This window comes from Acanthochromis polyacanthus, chromosome 12 (genome assembly GCF_021347895.1).
Source record: "Acanthochromis polyacanthus isolate Apoly-LR-REF ecotype Palm Island chromosome 12, KAUST_Apoly_ChrSc, whole genome shotgun sequence".
Classification (NCBI taxonomy): domain Eukaryota; kingdom Metazoa; phylum Chordata; class Actinopteri; family Pomacentridae; genus Acanthochromis; species Acanthochromis polyacanthus.
In genome coordinates, this window is record NC_067124.1 from 8534246 (window position 1) to 8555937 (window position 21692).

Here is a 21692-nt window from a genome sequence, read left to right on the forward strand (position 1 = left end):
GAAGGTGGAGCTCATGAATAAACTTTCATATCGCGTCATACTAACATTATATTATAGGATCGAACTAGACTAACACATTTAAGCTTTGTTAAACAATGATACATGAATTGAAAACAAACGGAAACTCCGGACACGAGCTTTAAGGTTGAAAAAGAGATTAAGGATAATACTGGACGATACATAATGATTGAAGGATCTATAGGAGACATGACTGTTTCAGTACTGAATGTATATGCCCCAAATGAGGAGAAAGAGATGTTTTTTAAACAGATAGCTAAAGTAACAACCAGTGAAGCAAAGGGGATGCTGCTGATGGGGGATGATTTTAATATAATACTAAATGGGAGATTAGACAGATTTCCCCCAGATCAAGGACCAAGCACCAAAAAATCTACAGTATTGAAAAACATGACTAAATAGCTAGGTTCTCACTGATCCATGGAGGGATAACAATCCAAAGCGGAGAGATTACACATTTTATTCAAATCAAACAAAATATATGAAAAATGATTTATTAATACTTTTAAATGACCCATCTCTATAGATACCAACCCTGTTGGAAAATCTCAGAGAATACTGAAAAATTTCAGGATATTTGACTAATGAAAACAAATCGGTTGCTATGATGATCTCAAGTAATTGGCCAGCAGAAGAAAAGGTTGAGTTTAAATGGACCGACAAAGAGAAGGGTTTAAATATCTGGGTGTTATTATTATTACTCTGAATGTCTCACAGTTATATGAGGCAAATTATGGAAAACTGATAAAGGAAATGAATAAAGACTTGGATAGCTGTGCAATTTTACTCCTGACTCTCATTGGGAGGGTAGAAACAACAAGACGACATGGTCATCAATATCCCCCGCCATATGTGATGTCTATGAGTCTATATCTAAAATAGTGATCAAGGGCCATAACTCTGTTAAATATTATCGCACAGGTCTCATTTTCGAACTTGATCAAGGTGTCCATGGTGTGAAGCTAGACTCTAAAATTTGTAATCCTAGCTGTAATATTTTCCGAGAAAAGCTGTCCCCTTCATCTCGGACGGACGGACGGACGGACGCACGGAAGCACGGATGGAGGGACAGACAGAGGCCAAACCTATATCCCCCTTTTCCACTTCGTGGAGGCGGGGGATAATTAGAATGAATATCTTGGCAAGACTATTGTTTCTGTTTCAGTCACTTCCAGTTATGATTTCTGGCTCCTCCTTTAAAATGCTAGACAAAAGTTTGTCAAAATTTGTGTGGCAAGACAAAAAAGCAAGAATTAAATATAAGACACTTGGACAGTGAAGATCCATGACTTTTATACCCCATCTGTCACCGCAAAATATCGTAAAACATCAGATTTGTGTTGGAGGAACTGTGGCATGGTAAATGAATTCACTCATATATTTTGGGATTGCCTGAAAATCATAGACTTTTGGAGGTGTGTGGAAACAGAAATAAAGAGGATTCTGGGTATTGAGCTACATCTTGACCCAATCTTGTATATTCTTTGGATATTACCTGAAGATCTGATAGAAAGAGATTGCAGATAATTATTGAGAGTCCTGCTCTTGATAGCGAAGAATATTATCACAGTCAATTAGTTGAAGCCACATCCCCCCAACATATTGCAATGAACAGCCAGAGTAAAAAAAAAAAACCAAAAAACTACAAGACTACAAGTGAAACTAGAAAAAATTGAGAAAATATGGAAACTGATATTACAAGTGATACCAGAGCCCTTTTGTCCTTTTTTGTTTTTGTTTTGTTTAAAAATGTATTTATGTTATTTACAGTGCCTTGCAAAAGTATTCGGCCCCCTTGAACTTTTCAACCTTTCGCCACATTTCAGGCTTCAAACATAAAGATATAAAATTTCAATTTTTTGTCAAGAATCAACAACAATTGGGACACAATCATGAAGTGGAACAAAATTTATTGGATATTTTAAACTTTTTTAACAAATAAAAAACTGAAAAGTGGGGTGTGCAATATTATTCAGCCCCTTTACTTTCAGTGCAGCAAACTCACTCCAGAAGTTCAGTGAGGATCTCTGAATGATCCAATGTTGTCCTAAATGACTGATGATGATAAATCGAATCCACCTGTGTGTAATCAAGTCTCCGTATAAATGGACCTGCTCTGTGATAGTCTCAGGGTTCTGTTTAAAGTGCAGAGAGCATCATGAAGACCAAGGAACACACCAGGCAGGTCTGAGATATTGTTGTGGAGAAGTTTAAAGCCGGATTTGGATACAAAAAGATTTCCCAAGCTTTAAACATCTCAAGGAGCACTGTGCAAGCAATCATATTGAAATGGAAGGAGTATCAGACCACTGCAAATCTACCAAGACCCGGCCGTCCCTCTAAACTTTCACCTGGAACAAGGAGAAGACTGATCAGAGATGCAGCCAAGAGGCCCATGATCACTCTGGATGACCTGCAGAGATCTATAGCTGAGGTGGGAGAGTCTGTCCATAGGACAACAATCAGTCGTACACTGCACAACTCTGGCCTTTATGGAAGAGTGACAAGAAGAAAGCCATTTCTCAAAGATATCCATAAAAAGTCTGGTTTGAAGTTTGCCACAAGCCACCTGGGAGACACACCAAACATGTGGAAGAAGGTGCTCTGGTCAGATGAAACCAAAATGGAACTTTTTGGCCACAATGCAAAACGATATGTTTGGCGTAAAAGCAACACAGCTCATCACCCTGAACACACCATCCCCACTGTCAAACATGGTGGTGGCAGTCTCATGGTTTGGGCCTGCTTTTCTTCAGCAGGGACAGGGAAGATGGTTAAAATTGATGGGAAGATGAATGGAGCCAAATACAGGACCATTCTGGAAGAAAACTTGTTGGAGTCTGCAAAAGACCTGAGACTGGGACGGAGATTTATCTTCCAACAGGACAATGATCCAAAACATAAAGCCAAATCTACAATGGAATGGTTCACAAATAAATGTATCCAGGTTTTAGAATGGCCAAGTCAAAGTCCAGACCTGAATCCAATCGAGAATCTGTGGGCAGAGCTGAAGACTGCTGTTCACAAACGCTCTCCATCCAACCTCACTGAGCTCCAGCTGTTATGCAAGGAAGAATGGGCAAGAGTTTCAGTCTCTCGATGTGCAAAACTGATAGAGACATACCCCAAGCGACTTGCAGCTGTAATTGCAGCAAAAGGTGGCGCTACAAAGTATTAATGCAAGGGGGCCGAATAATATTGCACGCCCCACTTTTCAGGTTTTTATTTGTTAAAAAAGTTTAAAATAGCCAATAAATTTCGTTCCACTTCACGATTGTGTCCCACTTGTTGTTGATTCTTGACAAAAATGTAAAATTTTATATCTTTATGTTTGAAGCCTGAAATGTGGCGAAAGGTTGAAAAGTTCAAGGGGGCCGAATACTTTCACAAGGCACTGTATATAAGCTGCCTTTGGTTGTTTACTTACCCATACTAGTGAATGTTAGAGAGAAGTCAGAATTCAAGATTGTTGCTAATATCTGTGTAAGATATGTGATCTTGACTTATGTTTGACTTGTACAGAAAGGAGATATTATATGTATTTATGATTGAAGGTAACATGATTTGGAAGGAGTGGGTTATAAACTGGCAGTGTGATTTTTGTACATCTTCATCTGCTGTACCTACGTGGAATAAATAAAAAGTAAAAAAAAAAAACAGAGCAAGAAACTGGAGAAAACAGGGGTGGTCTAATAACTTTTTTCCATGACTGTATATGCTAAATGGCCTGGCTATACTGGAATATGGGCTACATGTGGTAAAGAGTATTAAAGGGATAGGATTAGCAATTTAAATACCTTGTTCTGACTGCATATGAATGGGTCACCAGGGAGTAATAATGCCAACATCCCTTCCTTCAGCATGGACAATCACTGTGATGCACAAGGTGCTATAGGTAAGCAGTCACTTTCCCTACATTCATCTACATAAAATATGGCTTCATTCTTCTTCTGTTATATAAACGATCACAGAAACAGTAAACTATATTCAATGCAGGTTACATACCACTGTCACGTATACAGTCACCCAAAGGCAAATGCAGACATGCGCGTACACAAAGACACATACACTGTGGCTTTAAAAGCAGCACATCAGTCAGGCAATGCAATCACGCAAAGCAAATATAGCCTACCTCCAGTGTTTTCACGCACAGCTAAACAGTCACTCAAATTACCTTCTGTGGCTGGCCAGCACAGCGTACACAAACAGCAGCACATGCCTCTGCCAACAGTGACAGTCCCACAGAACACTCAGCTGTTTCATCTGGAGAATACAGTTACTGGATATCATTTATCCTCTACAGAGAGGGACGTAATGAAGATTTATGGAATACAGCTACTGATACAGCTGCAGAGTTGTTGTTCTTTTCCCTCACTCTGCTTGTAACAGGATTATCACAATCGTCTGCTGAAGCTTGTAATTGAATGTTGCATTTCCAGACATGTGTGCCACAGTCTGCATTCAGGCCTCTATTGTTGTTACCTCCCTACTAAGCATTCCTCCACACGGTTTACCTTCAAGGATGGATTGCAGCATAACATCACAGAGCTTACACCAATTTTGATTTGCAACAACAGACTACAGTATAATACATTTTATAGATCTATTTATGACCTAAATTCATTATTTACCTCAAGGCAGGATCGAAATTTAGCTTCATGCTACTCCTACATTAGTCATTTTGTTTGGAAACAGTATGACAAAATCATGACAATTATATATGGTGAAAAACACAAATAAAGTTTAGAATGGCTGCAATTGTGAAATGAAAAAAGAATAACTTTCAGGATTCGGGTTTGGCAACAACACAACTTCTGTAAAATAAACTAAATCCATGCAAATGTTTAATTTGTATTTCCACACCTTTACCTTTCACTGCAATGTCACAGCGCTACATATTTCCTTCACACAAAGGCTCTTTATTAAAACTTGATATTCACTCTAATAATTTCCCAACAGTTATGTTAACTGGTAGCGACTGTAGAGAGAATACAAATAGTGGTATCAGTAGAAGCAGCAGTAAATTTTTATGGTATTGCTAGCGTTGCCATACTGTTGTAGTGCCCAGCAGGTCAGTGAAACATGAAAACATATGGAAAACCTAACACAAATAAAAAGAAAATAAATACATTTCGAATTTTATAAGGTTTTTCTGTCATGAAAACTGATATTCCACCTTTAATTTAACATTAAATAACAATGTTTTTCTGCAGTAAGTGAAGTATGTATAAATTCAGGTGTTGCATATTTAGCTTACACTGCATTCCCTGCATTGATGCTTTTAAGTTCTCTTTGTAAGAACATTAAGCAATACATGGCTTGTGCATTTTAACCATATGGTACATGCCTCAAAGCAAATACATAGCTAAGGACCAAATGGAAGCACAATCAAAGTGAAAGAGAAAAGAAGAAAACAGTTCTTTTCCTACTCTTGCCAGATACTGTGCAACTCATGGTTAAGACTTGCTACGGCTTGAATTCTGAATTTCACTATGTACTAATAATGAGTAGCTCATGGATTTTGAATGCATATGAAGGCTATGTCACAAGTGAAAAAGTTGATGTTTTGCCTCAGCAAAGCATTGTATGTCATTGTACCATACATACCCATTGGAGTGCCAACCCCGTAGGCTTTGGAATCAATGAGGCCTCCAATTTGTGTTAGATTGCAGTTGCGCTGTGTGACAAACTCGATAGTGGTGGACTCCATGAGGAATGCGTAGTCTGACGTGAGCACACGGTGAATGCCTTCCTCAACGTTCTTCACCATTACTGAGTGCCTCCGACTGCTCATGAACTCCCACATCTTGTCATACGTAGAGATCTTGGTTTTCTGTGTGGAAACATAAAATGGTATTGTGAGCAAGGAAATAAATCCTTATTTTGACACTGAACAATCAAAAATGAAATTATACCATTTACATTTATTCATTACAAAAGGTAGAAATGTACTCATGAATTTGAAGTTCATGATTGTAGATTAATTTAGAATTCCACCGTTCTGAGAAAAATAAAACAAACAATGACACTTGTCAAGGTATACAGCTCTATCAAGGCCCAGAAACAATCTTTTTAATTCAATTCCTATCCATTTCATTTCAATGGGAAAACAAATCACTTGATTCAGCAGAACTTTTTGCAGCTCCAAGATCACTATATGCTTTCTGTCTTCTTAAGTCAATATCTTAAAGATGATATAGACTGAAGCAGACAAGCATGTTAAATAGCAGCAGGGGTGTGAATCTGTAGGACCATAATGTACATGTCTATGCTGCTGTTATCACCCATAGGTAGAAGCAGTGGTGGTATTGTCAGTCGCTGTGTACTTCTCAACCTACACCTGTAATCACTGAGAAAAATCCAAGACCTTATTACTCTCCGGGGGGAACATTTGAGGGCATTTCTGAAGCCATTTGAAACCTAATTAAGTCACATCTTCAAGGTCCTGCCCGCCATTATTGTGTGTAATGACTTTTTGTGGCTGGTCGATATTTTAGATCAACTGGGTGATTTGCAGAGTGCCTATCAGAATCTTTTGGAGTCACCCTTGACAAATCAGGCGATTGAGCATGCAAGCCTCTGACTGCTGATAAGGCGAGAGCAGTGGCTGTGAATACATGGACTGCCAGATAACCACCTACACTCTAAGTCAGGCAGAGAGCTGAGGTGGGATTCCCAGAGCCTCCACACAGAGACTGAAAGCTGATTACACTGAAAGCATACAAGAGATCTTGAAAAACATCACTGGTATACACAATGAATGACAAACCAAAATAAAAATAAAACCTCGTCCAAAATAATCCATCCGTAGCCTTGCAGAATGTCACATCCTTTTAGTTTAGGAAAACTGAATCAGAATATCCAAGCATGTTCAATAATTTAAAACATCAGGTTCAAATGTTCTCTGCTGTCAGATCCTTTTAAGTCATCACCTGGTTCATAAAGTTTTCATCTGCATGCCACGGTTGAAAACCGCTGCTCCTTCTGCTGTATTTGCAAAAATCTGGTTAATCCTCTCATTAAATTGAAGTGGACGTATATTAATAAATGCTTTTCGATACCCTTTAAAGTGTAGCTCTACGCTGTCAATTTTAGTGTAATTTTAACATTTTGTTTTGTATGTCCTTGAAACACAGTCAGTGTTCAGGTTCATCTACAGATTCCACCACAAAAGTTGCATGGCTCCCAACTGTTTAGTAGGTGGCAGTGAGTAGTGGTGTGCGATACTGCAAGATTTGATAAAGTAAATAGTTTCAGCTTTGTTGTGGTTTACTTTACATGGTATGTAAATGTTGTTTGTCACTTCAGTGACATGTCTGTACTGGAACAATACAAGCAGTCAGAAATGTTCTGAGAATACTGTAAAAAACTCTAATGTATAATTCTGCTTCACAAGTGCTAGTAAAATTACAGAAAGTGTATTTATTTTTCAGTAAGGTGTTCAGGTGGAGGCCTAATGGAAACACAGCCTGCACACAAAGGCACTGCTTGAGATGAGACAGGCAGTAATGCCCAGCAGGTAGACATTGAAACTGTACTGAAAGATGAATTCTCTGGCTGTACCCAGTGACTATTGTAAGGGCAGTTTGGAAACCCTGGATGATCACAGGAAGTCTTCATCAGGAGTTGGAGGCGAGTCACTTAACCTACTAGTCCTGGAAGGGACACTCTTGACCCGATGGCCCACCAAGAAGCAGGGTGGAATAAGGGGGAGATACATTGAAGAGATGTACGTGCAGAGAGAAGAAGGTGACCACTTACAAAGGATTACAGATCCACCAAGGAAAGAACAAGTGTGTAGAGCAAAGCCAACAGAAATATTGCCTTGCAACAGCAGGTCAGACAAGAAAAACTCAAAGCTGGATGGCAAATCAGATTGCTTGAAGTTTCAATGTCACTGAAGGGCAGGCAGAGGTCACAGGATGGTCAGCAGAGATTAATTACTCCGAAGCTGGCACCGAATCAGAGAACCAATTGGCAATAATAATCAGGAAACAGGCTGGAAATCAGAACAAAAAGAACACAGGCGGAGGCAGTCGATCCAGTGGCCCAAAACAAAGGAGATGGCAGTTTGGCAGCAGCTGCGAAATGCCGTTGGTACATGGATTTCCATTCTTTAGCAGAGGACAGCACATTGACAATTTATTTAATCAAATGAAACTTGTTACTTCCTGCTTCAAGGCAAAACAGTGTTTTGATAACAGTTTGTTCAATGATAAATGCATTTTTTTCCCTCTAGTCTGAACACAATGTTGTGTTCACTGCTTAAGCACAGCAGCAGTCTCACATTCAGCTGGTTAACAAATCTGCTGCTCTAATGACCAATTTCCTACATTTCCGAAAGCAAGAAAAAAATCTGTGGTCACAGGATCTATTTTACATGTCTGTCTTAGAGTAAACTGAAAAGAAGTATACTGTTAGGCAAAATGCATGTATATATTTTAATTCTCTATACACATATCAATATTGTAGCTATCACAGTGTCTTGGTCAAGCATTTCTGCACATTTTACCTGAATAAAATAAGAGAGCAGGCACACCATGGTTCAGTTTTGGGCATACCGTTTTTAGTGTGTGCATAAATGTGTGTGAGTGCAGCCTTGATTGCTTTCAGCAATACACGCTCTGTTGGTATTTGTCTAGAATTGGTGCTCATTACTTGTCAAAGTGTTCTGCGTATTTTTCAAAGGGCCCCAATCAAAAGATTCCAGAAAGCTGAAGGGATGGCTCACAATTTTTGTCAGCCCAAACAGCTTTACTTTTCTGAAATATTCTCGCACACCAGAAGTTACACATACTGTTTAATGTACACTGCTGACACTAAACATAAGCGGCTCTAAAATAAAAATAAAAAGTCAAAATTCACATTCACTTTTGTAGCTCTGTCAGCTCAATCTGCAAGAGAACTGACTGTAATCCCAGCTGATCAGACATTAGTATAGCACTGAAAGAGAAATCAGACTGACAGCTGATGTTTTCTTGTTTGTTTGTTCATATTTGGCACTATCTATTTCACATGACGTGGAATGAATCCTTAATTTAGAGAAAGACAAATAAAATATGCAAAAAGTTAAATGACAGACGTAATGAAACAAATGTCAAAGCCCACTTGGAAACATCAGAAAAACATCCATATATCCATCTATCCATCCACCATCTATACATCGCTCAGTCCTCATTAGGGTCACGGAGGAGCTGGAGCCTATCCCAGCTGACTTAGGGTGAAGGCAGGGGACACCTGGACAGGTCGCCAGTCTGTCACAGGGCTACACATACAAACAATCATCTTCGCATTCACACCTGTGGACAATTTAGAATAATTAATTAACCTCAGCATGTTTTTGGACTGTGGGAGGAAGCCAGACTACCTGGAGAAAACCCACACATGAACATGGCGAACATGCAAACTCCATGCAGAAAGATCCCGGTATGGCAGGGACATGAACTGGGGACCTTCTAGCTGCAAGGGGAAAGTCCTAACAACCAAGCCACTGTGCAATCAGAAAAGCAGGCGAGCACAAATCCTTGAAAATATTTTTTTAAACCACGACTGTTAAAATGAAACCACATTTATATGAAATGCAAGAAGTCAAGTCAAGTCAAGAACAGTCGTGAAGGAGTGACATCACTCATTAAAGTGGGAGTGCCCCTCAAGCATGAGCATCCAATTGATGTCATGCAGAATTTCCACAGACCAACAAATCATCAAAAAAATCCAGGAAAAAATAGGTTATTTATAACTGTCATCTGAAGAGGGACGTACTGCAGTTTTTCTCAATTGATAAGACACTGAATTTCATTCACTGCACACAGCCACCAACTGACTGCACACATTTCTCAAAAACAGGACACTGCTGTCAAAATTTTTGAACACTATTTATGGTTTGCACACAGTTTCCAAAACTCTTACACTCTTTGAAAAAGACTGAACACGTTTTTTGCTCATTTGAACACACTTTGCACTCATAGCACACATTTTTCAAAAAGTGAACACTGCGAGGCAGAATTGGGACACTGTTCCAACACTACTGTTGGCCTAGGTTAAAACTGAAAACACTTTTGTCAATGAACTGCACACTATAAAACCTGCTGAACAGAATTAGCTGTTCAGAATGGATGTCAGAGGAGGAAGAGGTCATGTTAGAAGAAGAGGACGTGGACGACCAAGACCATGGCTAGAACCAGAACCAGAACGTGCCCATGCACCTGATCCTGGACCATTTTACATGGTATGTAAATGTTGTTTGTCACTTCAGTGACATGTCTGTACTGTAACAATACAAGTTAGAAATGTTGTGAGAATACTGTAAAAAATGTAATGCATAATTCTGGTTCACTAGATTGAACACATTGGAGGATGAGGTGGAGAGACGGGCACTGAGCAAGATGGAGGCCATTCTGACCAACATAGATCATCCACTTCACATCTGCCTCAATGAACAACGAAACATCAGTGGACGGCTCCTATCCCTGCGCTACAAGACCGAAAGATTTAGGAAATCTTTCTTGCCATCAGCAGTCAGGCTATTCAATTCAAAATTAAACAGATAAGAACCCTGACAACTTCGAGGATGAATTAAGTAATTCTGATTCTGATTCACAAGTGCTAGTAAAATTATATAAAGTGTATTTGACTGACTTTTTCTGTGTTTTGTGTGCATTTGTTCCAGAGAGTTTTTCAGTTGGATTCTGATGATACACATGAATACATCTGTGTGAATGAGGCTGGTTTCAACCTGGCCAAGAGGAGGAGAAGAGGGAGAAACATCATTGGACAATGGGCTATAGTGAACGTCTTAGTTCAGCATGGGGGCAATAAGCAATCTTGGAGTAATTGACTGTCATGCAGTTCTGGGTCCATAGAACACCAAGCATTTGTTGACTTTCCTCGATGGACTAGGTGAGGGCCGACTGACATGGGTGCAACAGGGTGTTTGGCAAGAATACACGGTTTTTGTTGTTGTCTGGGACAGTGATAGTTTTCATAGAGGACTATTGATTCAGGAATGGCTTGATATGAACCCTCAAGTTATTGTGGTTTTTCTGCCACCATATTCTCCCTTTCTGAATCCTACAGAAGAATTCTTCTCTACATGGAGGTGGAAGGTATATGAGCAGCAGCCATACTTTGGGAAAATCTCTTGCATCAGTGGTCTTGGCATGTGGTGATGTTTCTGTTGATGCATGTCAGGGCTGGATCAGACACACTAGGCCTTTCTTTTCACATTGCCTGGACAAAGAAAACATAGCTTGTGATGTTGATGAGGTCCTATGGCCTGACCAGGCTGAAAGAATTGATGCAGACGTGGTGTAAATATTTGCATACTGTACTGTCTTCAATACAGTGCTGTATTGTTTGTTCAGCATTATTTTGAACTGTACAGTCAGGTACTGCAATGGCCGTACAGCGCCCCTGGAACAAGGAGGATTACAGTTTTTTCGATTGCTAAAACGCAAAAAGCAAAAATTAGGCACAATTTTCACAACCTTTACTTCTGTCCCCAATCGCTTGACTCAATTTGTTACTACTTTAGATTTCCTTATCATATTAGAACTCTAACTTTCCTTCTTTACACTCTGATGTCAATTTCACATCACCTTGTTGTCAAAACACAACACACAATTTTTCAGATTTGCACACACTTCTCACATAAAATCTCAAAGCATCAACCCACAACACACAAATATGCAAATCTCTAAACTTTCGGGTCTAGCAAGCAATTTGCAATCAAGGACTGCAGCATAAAAGGAGGCTTGACCCTCTGTTTTGTTTGATGAGCAATGGAGAACAGAGACAACAGTCAGAAGGAGAGGGGTATGAATGAGAGGAGGAGAACGAGGGGGAGGAGGAAGAGGTGGAAGAGGGGGAAGAGGAAGAGGTGGAAGAGGGGGAAGAGGAGGAAGAGGGGGAATAGGAAGAGGAGGAAGAGATGGACCACGGTCAGACCACTGTATTGGACCATGTGCTCAACCATGGGTTGAGTATGAGGGAAGCTGGCCAGAGGGTCCAGCCAAACCTCAGCCGCTTCACAGTGTCGACCATCATTAGGACGTTCAGGATGGAGAACAGGTATGAAATCTATTTTCCCTGTGTATTGTAATACTGCATTCAATAGACTACAGCACTGTTTCCCAAACAATGTTTTGGGACGCATTTGTGGGTCGCAGTCACATTGTTTTGGGGCCCTTTATCCTTTGTTTCCTACATTTTGTTATTAATTATTATTATTATTTCAAAAAATTTAAGTAAAGAAAAATGATTCCAAGAAAGCAAATATTTCCATGAATTACTGTGAGAAGCAAATGTCATTTTTGTTTCCCAGGTACTGTAATTTCATGAAGAAATAAAAGCAAAATCCAAGAAATTCCATGAAATACAGAATTGGAAAACAAATGTGTACAGTAAAAAGTAGAAAAAAAGCAACTCTACAAGCTCACAACCCAGCACAAAGTGATGCGTTGTGAGCTTGTAGATCTGCTGTTCATTCATTTGGGTCTTGGGCTAGTGTCTACAGTAATCTCTCTTTTAGGTCACTAGCTGAAAAGTCTGGGAACCAGTGGACTGCAATGTGCTCACAGTATTTATATTTTTCAGGGTTGCCAGAGAACCTCATCGTGGAGGAAGACCTTCAATTGTCACACAGCAACAAGAGACAGCCATTGTAGACATGGTCTGTGAAAACAATAGCCTCACACTAAAACAGATACAAACAAGGGTCCTGGCTGACAATACCATCTTCAATGACCTCCACACAATCACCATCTCGACAATACATTGCATTCTTCTCAGAAATTTAATGACAATGAAGCAAGTCTACAGGGTTCCATTCCAACGCAACACAGACCGTGTGAAGGCCCTACGTCGAGAGTATGTGCTTGTAAGTCCCATACATTCATCACTGACACATGCATCATTGTACCACTATACTGTAATCTACTGTAATAGTGTTCCTTTTCTACATTGTGTCACTGTAGCATACTGTGTCTCTGTGTCCATAGTGTAACTTGTCTTCTCATACTGTCTGCTTCAGCGCATCCAGGACTATGACACAGCCAATGAAATCTATGAATATATCTTCATAGATGAGGCTGGGTTCAACCTGATGAAGAAGAGGCACCGGGGAAGAAATGAGATTGGCCAGCAAGCCATAATTGAAGTCCCAGGCCTGCGTGGTGGCAACATCACTATGTGTGTGGCCATGAACCACCATGGCATCCTACACAGACATGCCCACCTAGGGGCATACAACACAGCCCTTCTACTTGAATTTCTAAACAGCCTGTATGATATGCTTGTCCGACCTGATCATGACATAGATAACCCACAGCGGGTCAACTATGTGATAATTTGGGACAATGTAAGCTTCCACAAGGCTGCCCAGGTGCATGAGTGGTTTCAGGACCACCCACGGTTTTCTGTTCTATACCTTCCACCTTATTCCCCCTTCCTCAATCCCATTGAGGAGTTCTTCTCAGCCTGGAGGTGGAAGTTGTATGAAAGGAACCCATAGAGCCAAGTCCCACTGCTTCAATCAATGGAGGAGGCTTGTGGAGATGTGGGCTTTGAGGCCTGTCAGGGCTTCATGCGGCACTCTGGGCAGTTCTTCCAGTGCTGTTTGGACCTTGAGGACATTGCCTGCGATGTTGATGAGGCCCTCTGGCCAGACAGAAACCGGAGGCATGATGCCCCATGATGCTTATGCTTGAATGGGGGGATGGGGGGAAACATTTAAAAATAAAATGTTTTGTCTGAAAATTTGTGTGATGTTTTGTTTGTCTATGAGAGAAGGGGACATTGCCATTAATTCAGTGTGTTCCATTTCTATAATTGTGTGTCAATTTTGCTCTACAGTGTTCTGTACATGCTTGGTAGTGTTCAGCCAAAAGCTTAGTTGTGTTTATTCAATGAATGGTATGTGTGTGTCATGTGACAATATGGCTGTGTTTACCAAATGAAAACACAAGTTCCATTTTGTGAACATGTTAAGAGATTTGATGGCAGAGTTGTTTTGCAAGGGAATGTAAGGGTTTAGCAATTTGTGTGTGATGTTTGGAGTTTTGTGTGTGCAGTTTTGAAAAAAACGTACAGTTTTGAAAAACATGTTTTAGCAATCGAAAAAAACTGTAAGGGCCTTGCACAAGGGCCCTAAAGTAGCTGCATTGGGGTTTGAACCACTAACCTTTTGATTAGCAGTCCATAGACTTAACCGTTGCGCCACCACTGCCCAAAGGTTGTTGTGTTTAAGTTGTCATTTTTGAGGACTGTATCGTTTTTTATGCTTCTTGTGAAAACACAGTGAGACAAGAGTGTGTTGTATTTAGCAGTGCAGTGTCCTACTTTTCCTTCGTGTGTCTTAATTTTGAAAACAAAGTTCAAATTTTGACAATAAAGTGCGGTTTTGACAAGTGTGCAGTGCTTTGTGAATTGTGTTCAAATACTGAAAATAATGTGCAGTGTGTTGGAAAATGTGTGCTGTTTTTCAGGAACAGTGTCTTATCACTTAAGAAAAACTGTAATATTTTTATGAGTCAGAGTCCTTCTCAGTATGCCACGAATCTTTACTATTGCCTTCTCAAATGCATGTGACCATTACAAAAATGATTCATGCTGAAATGGGAATTCACAGTGGAGGAAGTAACTTGACCAAATCCCAGCCCAGCTTAAATTATTTAGAATAAAATTGTTGTTGGACAAATATGCTTTCTTAATATTATTGAATGTACATAGTATATTGGTGAATCTAAGCATATGTTATTAACAGTTTGGATCATGCTACTGTGACCAAAATCAAGATACCTATTTTTTTTCTTTCTCCTTCCACCACTTCCCTACAATGCCTCCCTCCTCTCTCATGTATCAAGCACATTGTCTGAATAGGCCTTATCTGCTTGATTTAATCACTGTGCAGAAGGTGTTATTCCCATCTGTTGTATGGCTAATGCAAAATAATTCAGGCTTGTACAGCCTGGGGACTTGGAACTCTGTGCCACATTCATTTGAAAGGCTACTGTTTCTGTCGCAAACTCTGCCAGCCATCACCCCATTATACACACAAAGTGAAAAACCAGCACTGTCTTTAATAAGATGTGATTTCATTAGCTAACAAGCAAGACTCAGCAGCAGTGTGTTTGTTTAATAAATTATTCAGTGTTATTGTAGCAACAGTCCATAGGGAATGTCCCTGCTTGGAAGACGCATCAATGCTTCAGAGACTTCCCTTCACAGACATTTACATAATTATCCACCATTAGACATGTATTTTAGTGTCGAAGACAATAATTACCCAAACAGAAAGTATTTTGTCATTCTTTTTCTTCAGTTTAAATAGCAATTGTGATGCATCCACACATCGTTTGTGAGTGTGCCACGCTGAATTAACTGAGGCTGATGATAAGCCTTAAAACACTCGATCCATCATCATGGCCATGTCCTTTCAACACCTCTGATCAGATGAATACATTCACCTGGTGGAGGACAAATGTCCCCTATATTTGTCCATACTCAATATTCAAACATGGAGTAAGAGCAATAGACCACATTGTATAGAAAGAGACAACCAGTACAGCTAACATCAAACTCCTCTATTGTCTGATGTCTAATATGGGTTTAAGTTCTTTTATTTAGCTTTGTAATACTACTTGTTTTTGCTATTTATGAACAAAACACAAAGTTTGATTGACCATTACATGTACAATATTTTAAGATACAGAGAGACTCTAATGTAATATATACAGTTGGGCAAAAAAAGGACATGGCCATAATGAAAATCTGTCACTACATAATCCAAAAATTAGAGGATTCAGTAACATGTAGAATCATTAATGACGACCAAACGTCGTCCTTTTATCAAAGAGTTTTCTGATTTTTTTTAACATTTTTACACAACTCCTATGATAGGATTCTTTTAACCGGTGATTTTAATCTGCACATGGGCAACCTTTTAGATGCCTACTCAGTTGAATTTTTAAATGTTCTTAACTATATGGATTTTAAACAACACACTGATCAACCGACTCACTCTGGAGGTCACATCCTGGACCTGGTCATCACACATGGCCTGTCTGCGGATTTGACCTCCATAGTCGACTTAGCTATCTCTGACCACTACTGTGTGTTTTTTAACATCACCGGTTTTATCCAGCAGGAGACCTCTGTGGGAACAGTGAGGAGACGCTACCAAACTCCTGAGGTGGCTGCAAATCTTAAAGAGGTTTTAAACAAGCTCCCTCCTACCATTGTACCCGCCCCTTGTGATATTATTATTGAAAATTTTAACAGTAGATTACAGCTGGCTTTAGACACAGTCGCTCCTCTGAAAACAAAAAATGTTAAAATAAAACCTACATCTCCATGGATGAATAATATTGAATTAAAGAGACTCAAACAGAATTGCAGGGTGGCGGAAAGGAGGTGGAGGAAAAACAAAATAACCATAAATCAACAAATATTTTCTGAACAACAACAAAAATACAATAAAGCTATTCGGAATGCTCGCAATAACTATTTCTCAAAATTAATCAGTAGCTACAAGAATAATCCCAGAACTCTTTTTTCAACATTCAACAAACTAATCAACTCTGATTCTAACACACCTTCTTTTAAACCTTCTGACTCCCTTTGTGAGGCGTTTGCAGACCACTTCAGGAGGAAGATAGACACTATCAGATGTAATATTTTATCTTCTCAGAGTAACATGGTTTTAAATACATCTGAGTGTCTGTCTTCACCAGAGGAACCACTGGACAGTTTTGTCCTGGTTAATGCCGAGAAAAAGTTTTTTCCTCAGTGAGGCCTACCACATGTCTTTTAGATCCTATTCCCACCAAACTTTTTAAGTCCTTTTACGATTCTTTTAGAGATGAACTTTTATACATGATGAATTGCTCTCTTCAGACAGAGGTCTTTCCTGCCGCCTTTAAAGGGGCGGTGGTGAGGCCCTTGCTGAAGAAGAGCAATTTAGATTTTAATGATTTTAACAATTTTAGACCGGTGTCTAACTTACCATTTTTAAGCAAAATTTTAGAAAACCTTGTTTTTATTCAGCTTAATGATTTTATCAGTACACACAATGTCCAAGAGAATTTTCAGTCTGGATTTAGAGTAAACCACAGCACCGAGACGGCCCTTTTAAAGATTTTAAATGATTTTAGACTAAACTATGATTCACATAAGCTGAGTGTTGGTTCTACTGGATCTGAGCGCTGCCTTTGATACAGTAGACCACACTATTCTTTTAGCTCGTTTAAAACACATAGGCCTCTCTGGTGCTGTCCTCAAATGGTTTACATCTTATCTCACAGATAGGACTTTTATGGTGACCTGTTCTTCAAGGGTTCACATGTGGTGTACCCCAGGGTTCGATTTTAGGTCCAGTGCTTTTTAACCTTTACATGCTCCCTCTTGGCAGTGTCATCAGGAGACACGGAGTCAACTTTCACAGCTATGCTGATGATACACAGCTGTACATCTCCGTGTCTCCTGATGACACAAGGCCAGTGGATGCACTTTTTAATTGTATTTTAGATATCAAATCATGGATGGCAAAAAGCTTTCTCCAGCTTAACCAGGACAAAAGTGAGGTTTTAGTCATCGGTCCTGAGGCCCTGAGAGAGAATATTTTACCCAAATTAGAAGAATTTTCTTTTAATCCTTCACCACACGTGAAAAACCTGGGCGTGATTTTTGACTCTGAGCTGAATTTTATCCCACACATCAAGAACATCACCAAAATCGGTTTCTATCATCTAAAAAACATAGCCAGAGTCCGCCCCATTCTCTCTCGGGCCAACACGGAGATGCTGATGCATGCTTTTATTACCAGTCGTATTGACTACTGTAATGGCCTGCTTTCTGGTCTTCCGAAGCAGAGTATTAGAGGGTTACAACTTTTACAAAATTCAGCAGCTCGTGTCCTGACGAAGACCAGAAAGCAGGCCCACATTACACCTGTTTTAAGATCGCTGCATTGGCTCCCCGTGTTTTTTAGGATCAATTTTAAGGTCCTTTTAATGGTTTTTAAGTGTCTTAATGATCTTGGGCCTTCTTATCTTTCAGAACTGCTTTTACCCTACGAACCTTCACGGACCCTGTGCTCCTCTGGCAAGCGTCTCCTCCAAATTCCCAATGTCAATTTAAAGACTCAGGGGGAGATATCTTTTAAGTTTTATGGCCCTAAACTCTGGAACAACTTGCCGCAGGAGCTCAGGGATGCAGAGAATGTTCATATTTTTAAGAGCAGGCTCAAGACCCACCTTTTTAATCAAGCTTTTAACTGATATTTATTTTCAGTTTAGCTTTAACTTGGTAATCGATTATTGGTAAATGATTATTTGTCACTTATTGGTGTATGTATTTATTTTATTTATTATTATTATTATTTATTTTATTATCTTACAATGGGTTCTATGTTTCTATGTTTTATCTGCTCTTATTTTTATCTTATTCCAGTGTTTCCTCTGAGGGAGCTCTCTGCATCGGGAGCGTGGCTCGCCTGTGGCTGTCAGGGTGCTGTGCTATGGGTTCTTGGTGGAGGTTTGGGGTCACTCCCACTCCTCCTCTCGGTGTCCTGTGTTGGAGCCCTGGTTGCCATGGGTGACTTGCTGCTCTCGGTGCAGACGGCCCCTTGGGTGCGTTTCCTCTTCTGGTTCATCGCTGCCCAGCCTTATATTATATTTTAATATTCATTGCATTAGTGTATGGTTGAGGGCGAGAGGGGGGGTGGGTCTGGTTATAGTGTTATAGTGTGACTGTTTTTTTTTTTGTTATATCTTTGGGTTTGGGGAAGACGGGTTAGCGGGTGGAGTGGGTGGAGTGGGATTGTTTTTAATCTGTGAAGCACTTTGTGTTGCAACTCTGTTTGTATGAAAAGTGCTATATAAACAAAGTTTGATTGATTGATTGATTGAAAACCTATCAATGACTTATTTTAAGTGCTCTGGCTAACGGAAGGAGGCTCTTGCCTAAGATTTCTCAGTACATGGTCCCATTCATTGTTTCCTTGATGTGGTGCTGTCGTCCGGTACATTTGGCAGAGAAACAGTCCCAAACCATAATGTTTCCACTTTCATGCTTGACTGTGAGGACGGTGTTCTCAGTCAGCATTCTTCTCTCTCCAAACATGGCAAGTCAAATTGATGCCAAAGAGCTCAATGTTGGTCTCATCTGCCTACACACGTGGACAAAATTGTTGGTACCCCTCAGTTAAAGAAGGAAAAACCCACAATTCTCACTGAAATCACTTGAAACTCACAAAAGTAACAATAAATAAAAATTTATTGAAAATTAAATAATCAAAAACAGCCATTACTTTTGAATTGTTGATTAACATAATTATTTAAAAAAACAAACTAATGAAACAGGCCTGGACAAAAATGATGGTACCTCTATAAAAGATTGAAAACTATTTGACCAGAGTGACATGATTAACTCAGGTGTGTCATTTAATTGACATCACAGGTGTTTCCAAACTCATAATCAGTCAGTCTGCCTATTTAAAGGGAGACAAGTAGTCACCCTGCTGTTTGGTGAAAAGGTGTGTACCACACTGAACATGGACAACAGAAAGCGAAGGAGAGAATTGTCCCAGGACATCCGAAAAAAAAAATGATAGACAAACATCTTAAAGGTAAAGGCTATAAGACCATCTCTAAACAGCTTGAAGTTCCTGTGACAACAGTGGCTCATATTATTCAGAAGTTCAAGACCCACGGGACAGTAGCCAACCTCCCTGGACGTGGCCGCAAGAGGAAAATTGATGACAAATTGAAGAGACGGATCGTTCGAATTGTATCCAAAGAGCCCAGAGCAACCTCCAAAGAAATTAAAGGTGAACTCCAAGGCCAAGGTACATCAGTGTCAGATCGCACCATTCGTTGTTGTTTGAGCCAAAGTGGACTTCATGGGAGACGACCAAGGAGGACACCACTGCTGAAAAAACTCATAAAAAAGCGAGACTGGAATTTGCAAAAATGCATGTTGACAAGCCACAAAGCTTCTGGGAGAATGTCCTTTGGACAGATGAGACCAAACTGGAGCTTTTTGGTAAGGCACATCAACTCTATGTTCATAGACTCAAAAACCAAGCATACGAAGAAAAGAACACTGTCCCTACGGTGAAACATGGAGGAGGCTCAGTAATGTTTTGGGGCTGCTTTGCTGCATCTGGCACAGGGTGTCTTGAAAGTGTGCAAGGTACAATGAAATCTGAAGACTATCAAGGCATTCTGGAGAGAAATGTGCTGCCTCGTGTCAGAAAGCTTGGTCTCAGTCGCAGGTCATGGGTCTTCCAACAGGACAACGATCCAAAACACACAGCCAAAAACACCCAAGAATGGCTGAGAGAAAAGCGTTGGACTATTCTAAAGTGGCCTTCTATGAGCCCAGATCTGAATCCCATTGAACATATGTGGAAGGAGCTGAAACATGCCATTTGGAGAAGACACCCATCAAACCTGAGACAACTGGAGCTGTTTGCTGATGAGGAGTGGGCCAAAATACCTGTTGACAGCTGCAGAACGCTCATTGACAAATACAGAAATCGTTTAATTGCAGTGATTGCCTCAAAAGGTTGTGCAACAAAATATTAAGTTATGGGTACCATCATTTTTGTCCAGCCCTATTTCATTAGTTTGTTTTTTTAAATAATTATGTTAATCAACAATTCAAAAGTGATGGCTGATTTTGATTATTTAATTTTCAATAATTTTTTATTTATTGTTACTTTTGTGAGTTTCAAGTGATTTCAGTGAGAATTGTGGGTTTTTCCTTCTTTAACTGAGGGGTACCAACAATTTTGTCCACGTGTGTAAATCACGTGCTCCTAAGCCTCCTGAGTATCATTCAAATGCACAGTGGCAAAGCCCCCCAGTTTCTGAAGCAGAAAGGGCTCATTCACCAGTGGCTGTTCAACCTCTGTTGCTGCTGCCTCCTGTTCTGCTCCACCCAGTGGCTGTTTCACCTCTGTTGCTGCCTCCTGCTCTGCTCCACCCATTGGTTGTTCCACCTCTGCTGCTGCCTCCACCTTTGCTCCACCCAGCAGCTGTTCCACCTATGCTGCTGCCTCCTGCTCTGCTCCACCCAGCAGCTGTTCCACTTCCGTTGCTGCTGCCTCCTGCTCTGCCCCACTCAGTGGCTGTTCCACTTTTGTTTAGACCCTCCAGAAAAACGCGATTATGCGATTGCATGAATTCCCGCATTAATCACCAAAATGCTGCTGATTATGCAGGGGTCAATTATTTCCCAAAAGGCCGCATAATCCCCGCAAAACAGCGCATAATTCCTGCAAGAATCTCACATTTCCATGAAAAAAAATGAGAAATATGCGGATCCCGCTTGATTTCGCAATTTCCGCATAAAATGAGAAAACTATAACCAATATAAATGGAGTTGTGAGTTTTTATGTGACGCCCGACCTGACGTCATCAGTTCGCGCATTCACACAGACACAAGAAGCACGAGCTGATGCGGAGCGCGACGCAAGTGTTGCCAACTTAGGGACTTTGTCGCTAAAGCTAGCGACTTTCCAAAGCGTTCTAGCGACTTTTTTTGTCAAAAGGGACTAGCCACAAATCTAGCGACTTTTTCTGCTGTTATGGAGACTGACAGGAAAGCTCGGATCATTTTGCAGTTACTGTCCTCAACAAGCAGCAGGTGCTGCTGTGAGCTTCTCCCCCTCC

General features: G+C 40.2%; 1 protein-coding gene across 7 annotated transcripts in view; it reads right to left on the bottom strand.

Annotated features, from left to right (window-relative positions):
- grik2 (glutamate receptor, ionotropic, kainate 2) overlaps nt 1–21692 on the bottom strand; it is a 578538-nt gene that overhangs the window by 83495 nt on the left and 473351 nt on the right. For all 7 annotated transcript variants that reach the window (XM_051957244.1, XM_051957249.1, XM_051957243.1 and 4 more), the window contains one exon: nt 5626–5851. In XM_051957244.1, the coding sequence (XP_051813204.1) occupies nt 5626–5851 (226 nt within the window). The remainder of the gene's footprint in view (nt 1–5625; nt 5852–21692) is intronic.